The 21,565-nt window shown below is 32.0% G+C and overlaps 1 protein-coding gene across 1 annotated transcript; it reads left to right on the top strand.

Moving 5' to 3' along the window:
* Positions 1–1,225: 1,225 nt before the first annotated feature.
* LOC107898168 (TBC1 domain family member 8B) lies at positions 1,226–20,787 on the top strand. The gene is made up of 18 exons (XM_041091201.1): positions 1,226–1,410; positions 1,944–2,013; positions 2,147–2,935; positions 3,018–3,158; positions 3,273–3,386; positions 16,458–16,516; positions 16,866–16,932; positions 17,110–17,161; positions 17,262–17,354; positions 17,470–17,553; positions 17,646–18,061; positions 18,231–18,292; positions 18,550–18,619; positions 18,744–18,824; positions 18,925–19,026; positions 19,467–19,591; positions 20,234–20,309; positions 20,502–20,787. Exons 1-18 carry the CDS (start codon positions 1,364–1,366, stop codon positions 20,574–20,576), a joined length of 2,523 nt encoding a protein of 840 aa, XP_040947135.1. The 5' UTR covers positions 1,226–1,363; the 3' UTR covers positions 20,577–20,787.
* The last annotated feature ends 778 nt before the right edge of the window (positions 20,788–21,565 follow it).

Below are 21,565 nucleotides of genomic sequence, written 5' to 3'. Positions count from 1 at the left end.
AAAAAAGGACAAGTGTGTTTTAATAGTGTCACTTGGCTAGTCAACATCGGCCAATGGTCTATCAAAATAAAAAGTCTTTTTTAATATTTTAATATTTAATATTATAAATTTATATTTTTACTTTAAATTTAATATTTTTAATTTAAATAAACCTAATTGTCATGTGGTATTTTTTTATTGGTCAAAATATACAACGTGGTGCTTTCTCATTGGCCAAAATTGCCAAACGGATTTTTTTAACGGCTATTACAAAATAGACTAAAAGTAGAGGAAATTGATACTTTAGGTACTAAATTGAGACAAAAAAAAGTTTAGGTACTAAAGTGAGAAAACAGGTATATTTTAGAGTTCAAATAGTGAATTAAGCCTAGAATTAAATACCAAAAATAATATAAATTATTTATGCTTAAAATATTAAATAAAAATATAAGATATGGTTTTAAAAGGTTAATTAGCCAACTTAAACAAAAAATGAATATAATTTGGTACTCCTTAATTTCACAATTTGTTCATATTTTTTCTCTCCCTGTTATCAATGACAAGATTGGATAAAATAAAACGTAATAGACCGATTGAGTCTTAACTCAATTGATATGGACATTATTGCTAATGTAGGAGGATGTGGGTTCGAGTACGCTGAAACATATTATGCTCCTATTTTTGAGTTGGATAGAAGTTATAGGTAATTCTATACATTTTGTTAAAAAGAACATATGTGAACAGAATTTATATTGAATTTATTCAAAATAATAATAATAAAATGAAATGAAATAGACAATACTAAAAATTTTGAATGATAACCTAGTTTTAGTTTAAGCAAATATTTTTAAAGAATGTTAAAAAGGAAAGAAAGAGTTTGGTAAAGTTAGGGTGTGAGTTCCATCGAAGAAAGGGACACAATACATGATGGCGTGGATTGAAAGATTAACTATCCATGTAGATCTAGAAGAAACAATTCTTGTGGAGCCCATTGAGTTAACCTTACATAACCAAACTCAACCATACTCGTCGGTGACTCACAGATTGAACATCAAACTCATTGCCACGTCGTCACCAATCCAAGTTCATCGGTGATTTTAACGTTGCTTGAAACAAAAAAGCCCGCAAATTTAACACACGTGTCTATCCGCTTTCTAATTGTAACAACTAGAACCCGAACAAATATCGAGCTTACTCGAGAATTTTTGTTCTTTTTCTGTTTTTGTTTTTAAAAAGGCCCTGAAAATTTAGTTGTAAGAAAAAAAAATCAAGAAACATCCTTGGATCTTCCCAATCATACAAATTAACCCACAATTTTATTAATCATAAAAATAATTTAGAAAAAAAAACAATTTCTAGCTGTGAATCAACATTCAAAGCAACAATGCCAGAATCGATCTTGACTTTCTTTCAATCTGTGGAACCAAAGAGGTACTTGGAATTTTTCTTGTTTCTACGGTTGTCTTTTAAGCCCTGATTTCTCTCTCTCTCTCTCTTTTTGCTTTGACAATTTATGGGTTTTATATTTTTTTAACTATTTCATCAATTGTGCTTTTGAAATTTTTTCTTTCTTTTTTTCTTTTAGAGCTAAAAAAGGCAGAGTTTTTGGTTTATTTTTAATTGGATTTTGTAATTTGTATAGTAAACAAAGAGTGGTGAAGGGGTTTGATCCATTGTGAAATGTTGAATGAGTTTAATTTAAAACAAAAGAAAGTTATGGACAGTTGTAGAATTGTAAGTGTTTGTCAAGTATGTTGTTGTCCTTGTTGAGCAGACGCTCTTTGGAAAGTGATTCCAAGCAAGTTTCTGGCTTTTTCTTTTATAAATTATATTGTTTTTTGGTATAAATTTCTAGTCATTTTGACATTGAAATTGTTTGAAGTTAGGTTCTTAATCTTATGGTTTTTTATTTTTATTTTTTTGGTTTAATTTTCATTTGGAAATGAGTTCAATAACGTGAACAGGGACACCTATGGATTTGCTGTGAGACCTCAACACATACAAACATATAGGCACTATGTTAATATCTACAAGGTAGAAATTTCCATCTAGATTTGATTTTTGTATTCTAATGATCCGTTGCATTAATTTATGAAAAAATATTTTGATATAGCATTTATGGTTGGTTACTTGGTTTTGGTTATTGATATATTAATTACTTTGCCAGAAAGAGGAAAAGGAAAGATTGAATATATGGAAAGTCTTCTTTGACCAGCTTGCAAGACATATAGAACCAAGCCTTTTCGAGGAGGATGATGGAAAAACATCGCAAGTTGGGGATACTAAGCTAAAAAGAAAAGCTCCTGCCGACGCAGAAACTAAAGAGACATTGCATGCGGGGCCGGCTAAGGTGAATGAAGAAGTTGCTTCTGAGGTGCAATATAAGGAGGCATTCCAAAGTAATGCTATTAAAGTCATAGAAGAAGTTGTTTCTCTACATGAAAGCAAAGAGACATCACGGACTGAAGCCACCGAGTTAAATGAAGAGGTTTCTTTAGAGAGAAATAGGGAAGGAGATACTCCAAGTGCAAAGCCTGATTCTGTCGGTTCGCCAGAAAGTGAAACAGAAGAGCCCTTTTCTGCTTATTCAACTGAAAGTGAAAAGGAGGTGCAACTCGCAGAAGAAACAAGGGCATGCAAGGTTGAAAGAAGGGTCAAAACTAGACCAGCTATTTGTGTCATTGAGAATATGATGGGTTCCAGGGTTAAGAAGCGAAAGAATATGGAAAATATGAATATGAATGAAAGTCGTGACCATCTTCCATCAATAAAAGAGACAAACTTTCCAAATGGAGAATCCGATGATGAGTTTGAGGAAAAGGTATGTGTTAATGAAATCCCAACTGGGGAAGAAAGTAATGCAGGCAATGAGGCTTCTCAAGAACCACCCTTTCCTTGGAAAGAAGAGCTGGAGAGCCTTGTTCTTGGAGGAGTGCCAAAGGATCTCAGAGGAGAGGTAAAGATTGAAAGTTCCCTATTTGTTATTGTCATAGTATTTGTCAAAAAATGAATTGTTTGCTATACCATGTTCCTTGTAGATATGGCAAGCCTTTGTAGGTGTTAAGGCACGACGAGTGGAAGGATATTACGAGGATTTGCTGGCTCAAGAAAACTATGATGATGATCAACATAGTAACTCATCAAGTGTGTTCAAAAGATGGAGAAAGCAAATTGAGAAGGTCATTAGATCCAGGATTTTGCTATTCAATCCTTTAAACAACTTGGTGCTACATCTTCTGTTTTATCTTGACTTTTACATTCCTCCTTTAGCTAACTTGTTTGTTTGTTTTCAGGATTTACCGCGAACTTTTCCAGGTCATCCATCTTTGAATGATAATGGTAGGGATTCCTTGAGGCGTTTACTTTTAGCATATGCTCGGCATAACCCATCAGTTGGGTACTGTCAGGTAATTGATTAGTTATAATAACTTTTTTCTCCTTTATCAGTAGAAACCTACTTATACTTTTCATAATTGTCCATCTACATCAAAACTTTTCTTTAATTTATATATAGAATTTTCGGTTAGCTTTCCCTCTTATGTTCTTTAGAATCTGTCCAAGAAACTGTTCTTTATTTTATATCTAGAATTTTATCCAATATTATTATCTTTTCCATGTCCAAGTCATGTTGTTGTTGTATAAGCATGGCACAAAGAAGTCATAATTCTTTTGATTCAAAAAAAATCCTGGGATGTCAAGAACAACTCTGATGATTTAATTTTAAACTATGACTCTGCAACTTGAAATGGGTAACGTCTACTGGAGAATTTATTGACCATTGACTATTGGCAGGCTTGTTAATTAAGGTTGATCTGATTTCTTAAGCCTAAAGTATTGCATTTTATTGTGAAGATTGTACTTCTTTAAGTAGTTTAACATAGTTGTGTATATATATCCATGTAAATACTTGAGTTAATGGATAAGAAAAAGAATTCCTATTTTCAACATTGTATCAAGAGCTTGAGAACCATATTTAGGGAGCCTTTATTTTTTTTGAAATTCCAAACCCTCCCGAATCCTAGAAAATTCAATTTGGTACTCTTTATTTTTCGGCCTATTTTTTCTCTCTTTGTCCCTTTCAACAAAGTTACAATCTTATCTCCAATGAAACCTTAAAATCTAATGAACAAACCCCTACGCGTGGCCCTCACACGCCACCCACACCTTTGGTGTACTTGCCCACGCGCCGGCGTGTGTAGCTCACATCCATCGAGTTTGATTCTCCGACTACCACCATTGACTTTATTGGTGTTTCTCTGGTCTCTCTTGCTGTTATTGGCTCTCATGGTGCTTTTTTTTAGAAAAAAAAAGAGATAGAAAAATATGGCATAAACAAAAAAAAATTATGATAACCCCTCTTTGCAAATCAGTCCTGTAAAACTTGGTGGGCACAATTATCTTGCATGGTCACAATCATGCTTATTGTTTATCAAAGTTAGAGGACTGTAGGGGTATATTACTAGTGATTCGAAAAAGCCCGCTGTGAATGATTCCACTTATGATTAGTGGGACTCAGATAATTCTCTTGTTATGTATTGGCTTATAAACTCTATGCAACCTCATATTTCCAAAACATACCTGTTACTTGACTCTGCAGAAAAAATATGGAATGCAATTGCTCTTACCTACTCACAAGTTGGTAATAATGCTCAGATTTTTGAAACCTGCAATAAAGTTCCCAACACTAAGCAAGGTGAGATGTCAATTTCTCAATATTTTTCTAAACTGAGCGGTTTATGGAAGGAGCTAGATTATTACCAAGACTTCCAAGCAGACTATACTGGAGATGTAGTGAAGTGTCAACTGGAAAAAGAGAGGGCTTACGACTTTCTAGCTAGGTTAAACATCGAGTATGATCAAATTTGGGTTTAAGTTTTCGAAAAAAAATTGTAACCTCCTAAACCCAGCCTAGACGTTATGCGTAAATTGAAAAAGCTACATTAGCCACCGAAATGGTTAAACTAACTTACATTACTTTTGAAGACCTTAAATAAACTCATTTTAGAGGAAAAAACGTAGTTGTACTTTGAGTTAGCTTAAAAGCATTCACTCCTTAGGCCGTGTATACTTAGGATTCATTTTATTGTTGGTAGTGTTATTTTAGAAAAATAGTTTGCTTGTCGCTCTTTTTTTTATTAAAAAAACTCAATGTTAAACTAATGCAGCGAAAAAATCATTTTTCAAGTCATTTTGGAAACTTAGTTGCCTTATCAATTTATTTTTCAAAAACGATTCCTTTGCAATGCAGCGGAAACTAGGGAACAATATCAAATTTTATTTAAGCCCGATAGAATGCATTATCCAATTATTATGCTTGAGTAATCCATGCATGCAAAAATCCTCAAAAGAAAAGTGACCAAGCCACATACCATAAATAATTAAAAATTACAAACCAAAACTGATAAAGACTTAATAATACTTACTAAGAATAGTTCAAGGTCCAAGGAGATTCTCCGTATGCCAAGTTCGGTCTTAGTTTCGAGGTTTACTTGAAAAGTTAAACACTATTAGGGAGTGATCTTATGAAAAGCTCAGTGTGAGTCGAACAATGATTTAAACAAACATAAATATCAAATATAGTGAAACATATTAGCTTTATTAGAAAAACACCAAACCATTATAGGAATTTCATATCATTACATAGCCATTATCAATATCGACGTCAAACGGTGTATGAGCATGGGTCATCATTCATTCGAGTAATAATCATTAATTTCGATATCATTCAATACAATAAAATATAATACGTAGCATAAATCAATAATATTCAAATATGTCGTGCACATGATGCAATGTAAAAAGGTCTCTACCCATACTATCCGCTACACACCATGAGTTCCCCAGAACCCATCATCCGAACTCCAACACATTATAGGTTTAAGCCCATTGTGGTTAAAACCATCAATAAGAATATGTAGAAAATTCTGCCAGTAAAAATGCAGACAAGTTGCCAGTAAAAATGTGATAAATCGCCATTCCCCTCGGTACTCCAGGTGCAGTGCACTGACTACGAATAATGCGGACTTAATATGCTGCTGAAACTCTATGGAACTCTTTCGTCAACCACAAAATCCCAACCTAATGCATATGCAATATGCCACACAATCTCATACATAATCATATCTCAATATTTTTTACATTCATTTGACATGCTCAGCATGTCCTCAATAATCACATACTTTCAGTAAATGAAAACAGTGTTCCAATCTTTCAAATTACCATTGTGTTGGTATCAATCAATATCGTTCAATTTCACATACTTTACGGATTTTCATTGTGCATAAATAACACCCTTTTCAGTACACAATATAAAAAATATCTCATGCGTTTAAATCATACATAAGCTTAACATCTCAACACATTATATCATTCAGTCAAACATTCTCATATCTCATAACTCAAATATGCAATTACAAACTCAAACATTCATACTATCAAACTAACAATTTTGCCAACATGTCAATCTTTCAAGGCTCGTTCGGCCACTTACAAAATTAATAATTTGGCTATTAAGCCAATCTAATTAACAAGTTAATTTATCAAATATAACATGATATTTAACATTTTCAAATAATTTGAGCTTAAGACCCATACCTTATTTTTCGCTTCCTCGTAGCATACTAGCGAATCTTCTAATTTTCCTTAATAATTCCTTAAACGAACCTAAACCAAAATTTAGTATAAATTCAATCAATTTACCATTAAACCAGCCCCCAAACTCCCACTTATGAGTTTAAACCAATTTTCGAAATTATAACTATTTTATGAATCTAAACTAGTTAGATTTCTTACACTGTATCGATGCGAACCATACGCACAATCGTTCTTCGCCTTTACAGATGATTTGGGGCTTTTGGGTCAGCACCTAATTCAATAATATACTGGAAAAATCAGTAGCTAGTTAATGATTAAATTTTTTCATTTAATTAATTCATAACCTTTACCCAACAACTATGTCGCAATAACAAACTAGTTATCCTTAATTGCACTTACGCTTCCCGAATTGTGAGATCCGAATGGCTAATTGATCAAGAACGTCTTTCCTTAATTGAACATGTGATTAAATATTGATTAGGAGGATTTAAGAAGTCAATTTAATGCTAAAAAAATATGGCAAGAACCAAGAAACAAAACAACCCCCTTCTTACACATAGACACACGCACCACCACCTATAGTGGCCAAAATTAGGGCTGAATTTAAAACGGTTTGAGATCACATTAAAATCTGGAAAAATAAATTTGAAATAATTTAAAATCCTCCAAATTCAAAATCTAGAAATTTTTATTTTTAATTGACAAGATTAATCAAGAAATTGAAGAGAAGAGATCTTACCCAAGCTAGTTGAGAGAAACGACAATGACACTTTCTTGGCAATGTTCAGGATCGATCTTGGGGTTCAATATTTTATATTTGGGGATGATTTAGGTGAGGATAAATGGTAGAAATAGAGTAAAGGAGGTGATGCACAATCTTGATGCAAAAAGAAGAAGAAAGAGATGGTAAAATGGAAGGTGTAGACGATGACAACAATGAGAGAAAAAAAGAAAATTGAAAAGGAAAGAGGAGAGGAAGAGGGTGAATGGTTAGGGAAGGGAAAAATTGAACTAAATGCTGAAAAATATAATAAAATATTGTATTTATACTTAGGGTTCAAGGGTATGGATGGTACACACACAAAAAAAACAAGGGATCTTGCAAAATTTAAATATTTCACAAGAGAAAGGATTTGAACTTGGGACCTCATTTAATTTTCATACTTTCTCATATTTCTTTTAATCATTAGGTTTTTTCTTCATTCTTGAAATAATTTTGCAATATTTATTTTAAAAATAAGGCATGCCACATGCTAGGGTTTAAGGTAAAATTAGCAAAATAATAAAAAAGGTGAGAGAGAAGGGATTTGAACTTAGGTTTCAAGGAATGTTTCACTAACACTTATCCAACAAATCAACACCTCATTTATTTCCTAAAAATGCATAGATAATATCAGAAATTAAGGCATGACCACTCTCTCTCTATTCACAAACCTAATTTTACTAACCCTCAATTTTTGGGATGTTACAAAATTCCTTTTCCTTTTCTTAAGAAAGTGTAACACCCTAAACTCGACCCAATCACCGGGTCTAAGTTACAGTTTAAATGATAATTATTAGTCGAGTATACATTCCTTAATCATGCTAAAGTAAATTTATATTTTATTCATATATGTACTAATAACAAACAACAGTCCCATCATATATATATTACTACTAGGTTATAAGATATAACATTTAATTATAATATCATTCAACCACCACAAAACCTAACTTATCATGTGCATGACAAATATAAATAAAGATAGAAACCAAAAGACATTGCTAAGGTCGGGATTGTGGATTGGATGCTGAGGTTGATGTCTGGGAATCTCGAATTGATCTCATATGCATACAGGGAGAATAAATTGTATGCTAAGTAAAATACTCAGTGGTATTGCTATAATTTAAGTATGTAAATTAGCATTAACAATTCTACAGAAAGTAAACATTTATGTCTATATACTCTTATCTACCTTATTCTTATAACTTAGAGTTACCAAGCTTTATATTTTCAATATAAAAATAAAGTGTGCAAAACTAACAACAATCTTTCTCACTTCAAACATTAAAATATATAAACATTTCATCAAACTTATTATAATAACATTTTTAATCATAGCATAGCAAAGCATGCCCTTATCGATCCTATTTTTCCAATTTACCACTTCTAATATCACCTAATTCATTCATTTAAATTAATATACAATCATTTCCAGGTTTAGTACAAGTTTACAAAAGCTCAAATATTGTAACTTATTAGATATTATATTTTATACAAAATCATGTACAATTGTAATTAATTCATCAAGTTTACTAACATCTTAGCATAACAAAGTTTTAAACCATTTATAATTCATGTCCAAGTAGCCATATTCAAACAAAAATATATAACCACTCCATTCCTAATCTGAACTCATACCATTTGTGACACATATACTCATTGTAACACCTCTCACCGGTCCGGTCGTCATACCCGAGCTATAGGATGTTACAACTATTAACATAACAATAATAAGAAAATCTGATATCAAATTTTCAACTAAAAATTGAATAAAAACATACATTCACACAAATAATACTTTGCAAACAAAATTGGGTTTAAAATTGAGGTTACGAAAACTCTAGAATTGACCCAAAATCGAACAATGATTATTTTGAAACTTTTACAAAAAGAAGGTCAATTGTGTAGATCAAGGGTCACATGGTCGTGTACCCAGGCCATGTAGCAAGCTGTAATCGTGTAGAACTGGAGTCACACGACCTTATATCTAGACTGTCTAACTCATTGAGGCCGTGTGGGTCAAATTGTCAAATATTTTAAAAAAGTCACACAATTGTGTAGCTAGGCTGTGAAACAAACTAAAGTTGTGTAAAAACTAAATGATCAATATCTATAGTACTCACACGAGCGTGTGGCCAGCCTGTGTGACAATCGAGAACCATGTACTTCTATTATTACCTATTATCCAATAGACACAAGACCGTGTCATCACCCCGTGTGTCGTGTGGACATGCCGTGTGGTGTAAAACATACCATTAATGCCTACACAATACCAAACTCAATCAATAGCTTGCTTATTGAGCAAGTGTACAATCTTGCTTACATTAAGCTTTACCAAAACATGAACCAAAACATCCATTTAAACAATTATAAGATTATTCAAATAATTCTAAATGAAATTGTCATATTTCTAAATCTAAAAACCTATGTACTCATCAACTAAACAAACATAGTTCATCATTTAATAAACACAAACTCATCAACTAAGCAAACATAGTTCATTAACTAACCAAACTCAACCAATTTACAATCAAAATATACTATTCATGCTTCAACCTTTAATAAACACAATGCCAAAGTAACCACTCTATGCACCATACTTGTATCATTCAAATTTAACATCAAAGTAAAATGTCTCATTTTGTACCAAGCATTTCACCTATTTGAACATCTTATGTCACATTCAAACATACCATGAACTCACATTGTTCCATCACATTTTCATACCAAACAACCACATCAATATCAACACTTAAGCTTGGTCACTCATATTCAAAAGTAGCCATTCAAAAACTCCAAGTTTAACTTAATTGTTAATATGCATACACAATTTTGTACATCACAACTCAACCTTATACCATTTCACCTATGATCTCAAACATATCAGAATATTAAAATGACTCCACTAGGTACACGCTCTATTGTATAGTATCATGATGCATATCCAATTTATCCTATAGCCAAATCCCATTCATAAAATCCTCTCAACTTGACTCGGATTCTTAGAACGAATACTCGATTTAGTCAACCTACATCTCATCTGACACCGCAATGTACTATCAAATATCCCAAAATATAAACATGTACATTTAATAGAGTAACCAACTTCTAACTTCATCACATAATTCAATTTATACCCCATCATTCTTATTTCAACATTAATTCATCAATTTATCATGTAACATAACATATTTTAACTTAATTTCTATTAATAGCTTACCTTAATACTATATAATGCAATATATCATGAATATTCATTAACTATAATTAGTTTTGCGTTATAGAAATACAAATCGAAAGTTCGCATCACTCATCGTTGACTCTCGCCTTTTCTTTCCCTTTCAACTATCCTATGTCATTATTAGCTACAAAAAATAATTAAGTAACAGTATAATATCAAAATTTATCCAAACCATATTCAATTACAAGGTATAAATATTTTGCAAACTATTCAATTTAATCCTCTATCTCAGTAACCAGTCAAATTCATACCAATACGATTCAATCAGTCATAATCAAATATCAATTCATCAAATATCCCAAATTGAAATTTATCATATTAAATTTATTAGCTAGTTTATCATTTCTTTACAGTTTAGCCCATATCTCACTTTTTGTATCAAATTGTAAATAATTCAAATTACCATCAAACATACTCAAGTCCATAAGTCAAGTATACAACAATTTAAATATAATCATATCATATGGACTTACCTAGTTAAATAAGCAAACAAGCTGAAACTTTAAGGACTATTAAAATTTTTTGTCTTTTCCCTAATTATTTTTTATTTAGTTCTATTTTCGATCCATATAATTATTCAATTCAATTTATAAATTCCACACATCTTATATCATCCTATTATGTGCATATATCAGTTCAATTTCATTATCCAGATGCCCTCTAAAGTTTTTTTATTTTATTCAATTTAGCCCTTAAAAATAAATTTGTCATAACTTTCAAATTTGAGCTTCGATTTCAAAACCGATCTCAGTTACATCCTTATAAAACCCTATATATCAATAATTATAGAAATAATACACCAATTTCAAATTATGCACCTTAGTCCCTATGTTCAAAAACTAGCAATTAAACTTTACAAACTAGTCCTTTTTCACTTCTAAGCTTAAAATCTATCAATTTAACACTTAAAACTTTTAAATCTCAATTATAACAAATTTGAAAACTTTAATAGTTTAACAAATTGATACATGGGTTAGCTAGATTAAGCTTACACGATCTAAAAAACATAAAAAATATAAGAAAATGATGTTCGATGCATGAAAGGAAGAATAGAAATGTTTTCTCTTTCTTTCCACCATGGTTCATTATATTTCATATTTATTTTATTTTATTATTAATCTTAATTTTATAATATTTTTCTTCATAAATTAACAAAGCTATCTTCCACTATATTTATAAAGTGGTATAATTACCACTTTCGTCCTTATTCCATTTCTAATTAATAAAAATTCATAGCAAATAAAAATTTACTATTTTTATAATTTAGTCCCTATACCTTAATTAATCACCAATTCATCAAAATTACCTATCCAAATTTCAATTCACCTATAATATAACTCCATAAATATTTATTAAAAATATTTACTGTCTCAGTTTATGAAAATGGTGTTCTAAAACTGTATTTTTCGATATCACTAACTTTATGATCATTACACTTGTACCTTTATTAACTATCAATTAAATAAAATTATTAGACCAAACTTTAATATATTTCTTTTGAAAATGGGGTTCTAAAACTGTATTTTTCGATATCACTAACTTTATGATCATTACACTTGTATCTTAATTAACTATCAATTAAATAAAATTATTAGACCAAAATTTAATATATTTCTATAATAGTCTCTTAAATATTAAATAATAATATTTACAAACACAATTTCCTGAAATGGTGTTTCAAAAATTTACTATTTTTATAATTTAGTCCCTATACCTTAATTAATCACCAATTCATCAAAATTACTTATCCAAATTTCAATTCACCTATAATATAACTCCATAAATATTTATTAAAAATATTTACTGTCTCAATTTATGAAAATGGGATTCTAAAACTATATTTTTCGATATCACTAACTTTATGATCATTACACTTGTACCTTAATTAACTATCAATTAAATAAAATTATTAGACCAAACTTTAATATATTTCTATAATAGTCTCTTAAATATTAAATAATAATATTTACAAACACAATTTCCTGAAATGGTGTTTCAAAATTAAAGTTTCCGGCACCACTGGAAATGAGTCATTATAAAAAGCATATTCCAATGTCCAACAAGAAGAAAGCAAAAGAGGTGTTATGCTTTATACAACACCAACTAAGAAGGCTGGGTTAAGCGCTAGTGGCTCTCAAAAGCAAAGGAAAAATGGTAACCCTGATAAAGATAATCTGTAATACGATTATTGTGGGAAGCCACGACATATTAGGGACATGTGTTGGAAGTTATAGAGTCATCTAAAGAAATTGCATCCACTGGAACATTTTATTTAGATGAAATTCAACTCCTCAAATGTCTCCTATCCCAACTTGACTCTTTTTCAAATCCAACATCCAATTTTGTAAAATTAGGTAATCCTTTAATGCTTACATTAATTTTGACTCATGAATTATTGATTCTAGTGCGAATAGACACATGATAGGCTCATCTAAAAGTTTTTTTAAACTACTTCCTAAGTCAAACAAAAGATAATGTCATGATAGCCGATGGGTCTTTTACTCCCGTAACTAGACCAATTTTTGTCAATTGTACACTCAATACTAAACTATCCTTTGTACTACATGTCCCTTGTTTTTCGGTTAATCTTTTATCTATCAGTGGCATCATTAATACCTTAAACTGCAAAATTGAGTTTTTCCTTGATCATTGTATATTCCATGACCTTCAAACAGGGAGGAAGGTTGGCAGTGATAGATTGCATAATGACTTATATATGTTGGAGGGTAGTAGTGGATTTTTTCAAGCTTTTTTAGAGGTAGTAAAGTTATCAACAAAGAAATAATGCAGTGGCATAAGCAGTTAGGACACCCATCATTTTTTGTTATGAGAAAGTTATATCCCAATTTATTTTCAAAGACTTGGTTTGATTCATTGTTTTGTGAAGCTTGTGAGTTTGCTAAACACACTGAGAATTCTTATCCTTTGAAAAATAATAGAAGTAATACTCCTTTTATGACTATTCATTCTGATGTTTGGGGATCAACTTGACATATCTCATTATTTGGTAATCGATGGTTTGTTACTTTTACTGATTGTTGTACTAGGATGACTTGAGTGTATTTGCTAAAATCAAAAAATGATGTGTTTACATGCATTTAATTTTTTCATAAAATGGTGTATACTCAATTTGACGCTAAGATACAATTTGTAGAATTGACAATAGTAAAGAGTACAATTTTGATACCTATTTGAAGACTTATGGGATAATTCATCAAACAAATTGTCCCGGTACTAGTTCACAGAATGGGGTTGCTAAAAGGAAAAATATGCATTTGCTAGAAGTCACTAGATCTTTTATGTTTACCATGAACTTTCCAAAACCATTTTGGGGGGACGCAATTTTTGTAGCCACCTACCTTATTAATATAATGCAACTCAGAACCTTTAATTTCAAGAGTCCCTTAGAAACTTTACAAGGTAAAAATAATTATACTGTTCCTCCAAGGGTATTTGGTTGTGTCTGTTATGTCCATGATCGAAAAGCAAACAAATTAGATTCACGAGCCCTTAAATGGGTGTTCATTGGGTATTCTTCAACACATAAAAGTTACAAGTGTTATCATTCTTCTTCAAGAAGAACTTTTGTTAGTATAGATGTAACATTTAGAGAAACTGATGCCTATTATGATACAACTCAATCACCTTTTCAGGGGGAGAACAATGAGAGAGAAGAAGTGATACCTGAATCAGTAACTATTAAAAAATTTATTCCAGAAAACACCATTGTTCAAGGGGAAACTACTATTTAGGGGGAGATTACTGTTTAAAAGGAGATTGTTGGGCGTTTAGACAAACTGAATTTAAAGAAGTATTTAAGAAAGCTTAGAATAAAAAAGCCATCATACAACCTATTAGGTGCCAAGAATCTTCTTCTTCTAGTGAGTTACCTAATGATTTAGATAAACCTATTTCCCAAAAAAAAGGTGTTAGATCCTGTACTAGACACCTTATGTCTAAACTTTATCTTTTATGACTCATTGTCCCCTTCCTATAAAGCCTTTGCCTTGTTTTTATCCTCTACATTTATTCCATAGGATTGACATGAAACATTTGAAGATCCCAATTGGAAAGAAGCCATGGTTGAATAAATGAAGGCACTGGCAAAGAATGAGACTTGGGAGCTAGTAACTCCTCCAATAGACAAGAATTTGGTGGGTTGCAAATGGGTGTTTACTGTGAAACACAAGTTTGATGGTTCAATTGAAAGGTTCAAAGCCAAATTGATTGATAAAGGTTTCACTCAAACGTATGAAGTGGATTATCAAGAGACGTTTGCCCTTGTTACAAAAATGAACACCATTAGAATTTTGTTATCTTGTACTCCCAATATTAACTAAAACCTACAACAGTTTGATGTGAAGAATGCATTCCTACATGGAGACTTAGAAGAGGAAGTATATATAGAGATTCCTTCTGAATTTGATAATGCAAAAACTCAAAGGAAAGTACGCAGATTGAAGAAAACCTTGTATGGACTGAAACAATCTCCCAGAGCATGGTTTGACAGATTCTGCAAAATTATGATTACTTTTGGTTATCAATTGAGCAATGCCGATCAAACCCTTTTTATGAAACATCACAAGGGTAAAATTACTCTCCTTATTGTATATGTTGATGACATAGTGATGACAAGAGACGATGAAGAAGAAATGACTCGACTAAAACAGTGTTTGGCTCAAGAATTTAAAATCAAAGATCTAAGAAAGTTATAATATTTCTTGGGAATTGAAGTTACCAAGACCAAAGAAAGGTATCTTTATCTCTCAAAGAAAATATATCCTAGATCTTTTGATTGAGACAGGTATGATGGGATGCAAACCTAAAGAATCACTTATAGAAAATAACCATAAGTTGCAAGCTGGAATAGGAGAGTTTGTGGATAAAAAGAGATATCAAAGACTAGTTGGTAGACTAATTTATCTCACACACATTAGACTTGAAATAACATATGTACTCAATTTATACACGACCCTCGTGAGTCTCATATGCAGGCTGTCGTTCTCATTCTACAGTGCTTGAAGTATACCCCGAGAAAATTTCTCCTCTTTTTTAAACATCGTCATCTACAGATAGAAGCTTTTATGGATGTAGATTTGGTTGGATCTCTGGATGATAGGAGGTCTACATTTGGATATTGCACACTTGTGGGGGGAAATTTAGTCACTTGGAGAAGCAAGAAGCAAAGTGTGGTTGCTTGATCAAGTACTAAGGTAGAATATAGAGTTGACTTAAGGTGTTTGCGAGCTACTATGGTTATTAAAAGTTAAGGAAGAATTGAAGTTGTCGAATAAAGGAAAACTATCCTTATATTATGATAATAAGATTGCCATTAGTATAGCCTAAAACCCAGTACAACATGATCGAACAAAGAACATAGAAATTGATCTTCACTTTATCAAAGAAAAATTGATTATCGAAATCCTGGACTTAAGGCTACACTAAAGGACTCAACAACAGAATTTATCACAATTTGGTCTACAAGTTGGGCTTGTGTGATATCTATGCACTAACTTGAGGGGAAGTGTTGACTATTGGTAGGCTTGTTAATCAAGACTGATCTGATTTCTTAAGGCTAAAGTATTGGGATTTTATTGTGAAGATTGTATTTTCTTATGTAGTTTAACATATTTCTGTATTTATATCCATGTAAATACTTGAGTGAATTATAAGAAAAAGAATTCCTATTTTCAACAGAATCAATAGAAGCTTTTACTATAAAACTCAATTCGTCGGTTTTACCTTCTGATTCCTAGGATATAAATTTGATTGGAATGGATCTTAATGACCTTTGTTTGCAAGTGATTAAAATTTTCATAATTAGTTTTCGTTTGTTAGACTTATTGTTGTCATTTGATTGTACATATCAAATACATGCAGGCGATGAATTTCTTTGCTGGATTATTGCTACTTATGATGCCTGAGGAAAATGCATTTTGGTAGGTTCAAGTAGCTTTTATATTGCTTTCTGAAAGTTGTTATTTCTATTTAGAAATACGTTATAAATTTCTATGTTGTCTCCGACATGTATTTAGACATGAGTATGGCAATATGACTCCAAATACAATGAAAAAGTTAGAAAAAAGTATTAAACAAACTCATGTCAAATGCATACTGTTGTACAGTATTCATACTCAGGTCATAGTAACATAGGTAAATTTTACCCTAGAATGACTATTGGGTGTGCAGAACCACTTTTGGCTAACTGTTAGACATATGCATATACTCATCATTGTACAAGAATAGCTAGGTCACCTTTAAAGACTGATTTCTTTCAACTTATTTCAGGACCTTGGTAGGCATTATTGATGATTACTTTAAAGGGTACTATACAGAGGAAATGATAGAATCTCAGGTTTTTAATTTTGTGTTAGAATTTCTTTTTTATTATTATTTTTTTTCTAATGATAGAAAATTTCTCTAGTTTCTTTTATGTTTAGCATTTATCTTCATGGTTACCATGATATTTCAGAATTTTTAAAGTGATTTGCCAATTTACAAACTTGTAATTCTAAATATTTCTATTTTATAGGTTGATCAACTTGTGTTTGAAGAGTTGATGCGTGAAAGATTTCCCAAATTGGGTTGTTTACTTTTTAAGTTTTTATTTATTAATCACCTTTACAAGTATTTTGTGAAACAATTTGGGTGACTTTCAATTTTTGGTCTACGCTTCTGGTGCAGCCAGCCATCTGGATTACTTGGGAGTGCAGGTGACATGGCTTTCTGCACCTTGGCTTTTCTCCATTTTTATTAATATACTTCCATGGGAAAGTGGTAAGATTTAAAGTGGAAATGCAAGTTCGATTTAATTCTTTCTTCATTCAAAATGTTTATGCACTCTCTTTGCTAGAAATCATGTTTACCTTGTAATGGATTCCTCTATCTCCAGTTCTTCGCATTTGGGATGTGATTCTATTCGAAGGAAATCGTGTTATGCTATTTCGAACAGCCCTTGCTTTGATAGAGTTATATGGTATTGAGATTTTATATTTATGAAATATGTGAAACATTATATATGGATGGTGAATTCAAAAACTAATCTAGTAATGTGACATTTTACTCTAGGTCCTGCGTTAGTTACAACTAAAGATGCCGGGGATGCCATCACTTTGCTACAATCCCTTACTGGCTCAACGTTTGATAGTAGCCAACTTGTTTTAACTTCCTGCATGGGGTTTTTATCCGTGACTAATGCTAAATTATACGAGTTGAGTGAAAAGTATAGACCAGATGTGCTACTAATTGTTGAGGAAAGAACAAAAATAGCCCGTCAGGTTTGGAAAGATTCAAAAGGACTTGCATCTAAGCTATACAATTTTAAGCATGATCATGAATCGTTGATGGAAGAAAGAAAGTCGGCTAAAGATTCGGTTGATGAAGATGCATCTAAATTAGAGCCTCGTTCATTATATCTAGATGAATTGCTCTCTAGCCTAAATGCAGATTCGGAAGTCGATTCCCTACCAAACCTTCAGGAGATGGTACTTTTAATTAATGCATTTCAAACCTAGTTACCTGGACTGAGCTGTAATTGTACTTACTGAACCCATTTTAAGTTTCTAACAGTGTTTAACTTTTGATTAATTTATGGATATTAATAGCCACTATGCAACTCCTTTGAAGTTTCAATCATTAATAGTTTATGTTCAGGTTGGTTGGATGAAGGTTGAGTTGTTTAGGTTGCTTGAGGAAACAAGAGTTGCTGTACTCCGGTTAGTATATTCTACAATCCTTGGTTTCTGATTCTTGATGCTATTAGGCTTTCATTAGAAATTTCATTTTTCTCCATCATAAACGTCTCATCATTTAAGGAGTTGCTTTATCCATTATAGCTATGAATGAAACTGCATCTTGTGGAACTATAGATAGCGGTCTGCTTCAAGAAATAGGATAAATTGTCCATGATATTGTTGAAATGCTTCTACAACTTATCTTTTTACTTGTAACTACGGTTCCTGTTGTTTTCCAGAGCTGAGGAGTTAGAGACAGCACTTGTGGAACTGGTCAAAGAAGATAACCGGCGTGAATTAAGTGCAAAGGTATAGGTAAACTTATTTGTACCAATATCTCGTTAGATAATTTGCTCAGCGAAAATACTTTTTCTGTAAGCTTTGGGCTACTCCAGTTGCTTGTAGGGTTTAAATTTTGTTAATAATTTTGTAGATTGAAGAGTTGGAGCAAAAGGTTGCTGATCTACACCAAGGTCTTGCCGATAAGAAAGAACAAGAAGCTGCAGTTCATAAGGTATAATTTTGCCTCTTCTCTAATTTTTTTTCCTAGAATTATGGCTTAACTCTTATTCTATTATGAGTCATTAGTGATTTTTAGTTTCCATGTGCTACAGGTTCTGATGCAGCTAGAGAAAGAGCAACTAATAACTGAAGACGCTCGTAAACATGCAGAACAAGATGCAGCTGAGGAGAGAAACGCAGTTATCGTGCTTCAGGTTCTTATCGTTCCTGATGTCCTAGCTATCACAGATAATGTCAAACCATAGATTTCATATATTTTCATGTAGGAGTGAAAGTCGAAAGGCAAGTTCAAAGACATTCAATTATATACCAAGTAGGAATCTGTTCTTTCTATTTAAGCTACTAATAGGAAAATTGTTCCACTGACAACTTCATGACTGGTTAAGCTATCGAAATAGTTCATGTATTCATGTTATCCTCTACTTGATATGTTGTATTCTCTTGAATTGTTTTGAGTCTTTCACTATAGGAATTGATGTTGGTTCCATTCTTATATTCTTTAATTCTGCAATTCATTTTAAGATGCCTTATAGTGGCTGCTATTTTCTTTTCCGTGCTTAGATTAAATTCAAGGTCCCTTAAGTCGATTTTTCTTTTGTGACTATATCAATTCTCAATCGGAAGTAATTTGCAGGAAAAATACGAGAAAGCTATGGCTTCTATTGCTCTAATGGAGGATAGGGTGGCTATAGCAGAATCAATTTTGGAGGCTACCATGCAAAGTGAACCTGGCCTAACTAAAGTACCCTCTCCTCCACAGTAAGAAACCCTTTAAGCTTCATTCTCTTTTAGCATTAACTCACTTATGTACAAAAAAGGCGAACACTCTAAACATCAAGATCCATACCTCCAATTCTTTATCCTTCCTTGTATTGAAAATGTTTTGAAAAATTTTCAGTCATCTTAATGTTGATGAAGAGGATTGTGGACCACATAAAATGCAAATAACATAGGTGCATAATGTGACCTGACCCTTAAGATGTGTCCATAAGAAACAATAGCTATATATCACTATATTGTAGAAATTGGCACAAAGTCCTTTTATTATAAGATTCCAATCAAGGTAATAGCTTGAAATGCTTTTATACAGATCTAAAACATGATATGGAATGATCCATTTCATTCAATTTCTTTTTTCGGTGTTTCCCCGAAACAGAAGGTAAAGATATCTCAAAAGTGCATTCCTGACAGGAATAAGATTGTAAAGCGTTGGCAAATTATGGTTGAAAACAATCATCTTTTTTAAGTTTTAAAACTAAGATTTCTAATGACATTTAATTCTCTAATCGACAACGGGATAATGCTATGCTGCAGTTGGATGCATGTTATGAATGTTGTTTGCTTAATGGAGAATTTCCTACAAGTTTCTAGATGTCTTACAAAGATAGCTTGCTTTTGTAGGACTCAACTAGATAGTGCAAGAAGAAAGATTGAGGGGCTGCTGTCATTTGGACTTAAATGGCGTGACAAGAGCAAGGTAAATATTTACATCGCCAATTTTCCATGTTTTACTCTGTGAAAATATCAATCTCTTTCTTTAAAATAAGGTTAATGGTGCTTAATATTGTTCCAGAATTTTCTGTTAGGTTTTAGAGTTTAGGAAATGTTGTTTGCCTATCTTCTATTCCTTAATTTGAATACCTTAAACTTGGAATATTTGACATAGCAGGGCAAATCCGAGGAATCGACAGAGGGTAAATCCAATTTAAACACCCAAGACAAAGAGAACCCTAGTCATGGGTAGCCCTGGTTTTGTGTTACCTTTTCAGTTTGTGCCTCCACTGCCATGGAAGCTACTACTATGCATCTGTATTGGTTTTTAATTGTTTATTTGTAGTTTTATGAATATATTAGCAAATTAATGGTAAGAGAGGGGTCTATTTGTATGAAGTATCAATATGAACCCAGGTATACTTGATTGATTTGAAGATTAATCTATTATGCAACAACATATTATATAATATTCAATCTCCTTATTATCGTAACTACTATTATTTTCAATATCAACGAAACCAATTTCACTATCCATCCAAATCGACCCTAATTCAAATCTTTCAAATTAAATCTTTCGTAATACCATAAGGATGTAATAATGGGTTTTAAACACTTACTCATAAAGAGACTTATGATTTGATATAAGTGTAGGCAAATGATTAGTGGAATACACAGAAGTTTTAAAGGTATTAGCCTTGAATTTGAAGGGTAAGCTGGCATGGTGAAGGAGAGCACCTTTAGTTGTTAGAATGTAATGGCTCAGCATAGCCAATATGTTGTGAGCTGTGTAGGCAGGGCCATGATCTCACAAGTAGTAAGAGCTTGAAATTCTACACTCTACTCTGCTTGAAAGCTTTAATAGGCTTTTTTTCTAAAGAATTAGCTAATAAGTTTCTATCAAGTAGATTTAAAATATATTTTCGTTGGCAAAGATGAAGATACCTAGTAGATGATCAGGTAACTTCAATTCCCAAAAAATTATGCAACTGATGAACAAAGTATTCAAGATTGGTTGAAGCACTTCCCGTAACGATTATATCATCCACATATACCAACACATACATACAAGAGGTATCCGTTATCCGAACAAACAAAGAAGCATCAGATTTAGACAACTAAAAATCAGCGGAGATGAGAAATTATTTTAACTTGTCAAACCATGCCCGTGGTGCTTGACGTAGACCATATAGAGCTTTTGACAAACGACATACCAAACGTTCACCAGTAAGGTCATATTGC

Source organism: Gossypium hirsutum, chromosome D04, assembly GCF_007990345.1.
Source record: "Gossypium hirsutum isolate 1008001.06 chromosome D04, Gossypium_hirsutum_v2.1, whole genome shotgun sequence".
In the NCBI taxonomy this organism is placed as follows: Eukaryota; Viridiplantae; Streptophyta; class Magnoliopsida; order Malvales; family Malvaceae; genus Gossypium; species Gossypium hirsutum.
This window is presented reverse-complemented; position numbering and strand designations above follow the sequence as displayed.

Bases quoted from the DNA above. Each gene is read 5' to 3' on its own strand.
- LOC107898168 (XM_041091201.1), top strand. From the start codon at position 1,364: ATGCCAGAATCGATCTTGACTTTCTTTCAATCTGTGGAACCAAAGAG. The intron at 17,162-17,261 runs GTTGTTTACTTT...CTTCTGGTGCAG, and splicing joins TGAAAGATTTCCCAAATTGG to CCAGCCATCTGGATTACTTG. The intron at 18,825-18,924 runs GTATAATTTTGC...CATGTGCTACAG, and splicing joins AAGAAGCTGCAGTTCATAAG to GTTCTGATGCAGCTAGAGAA.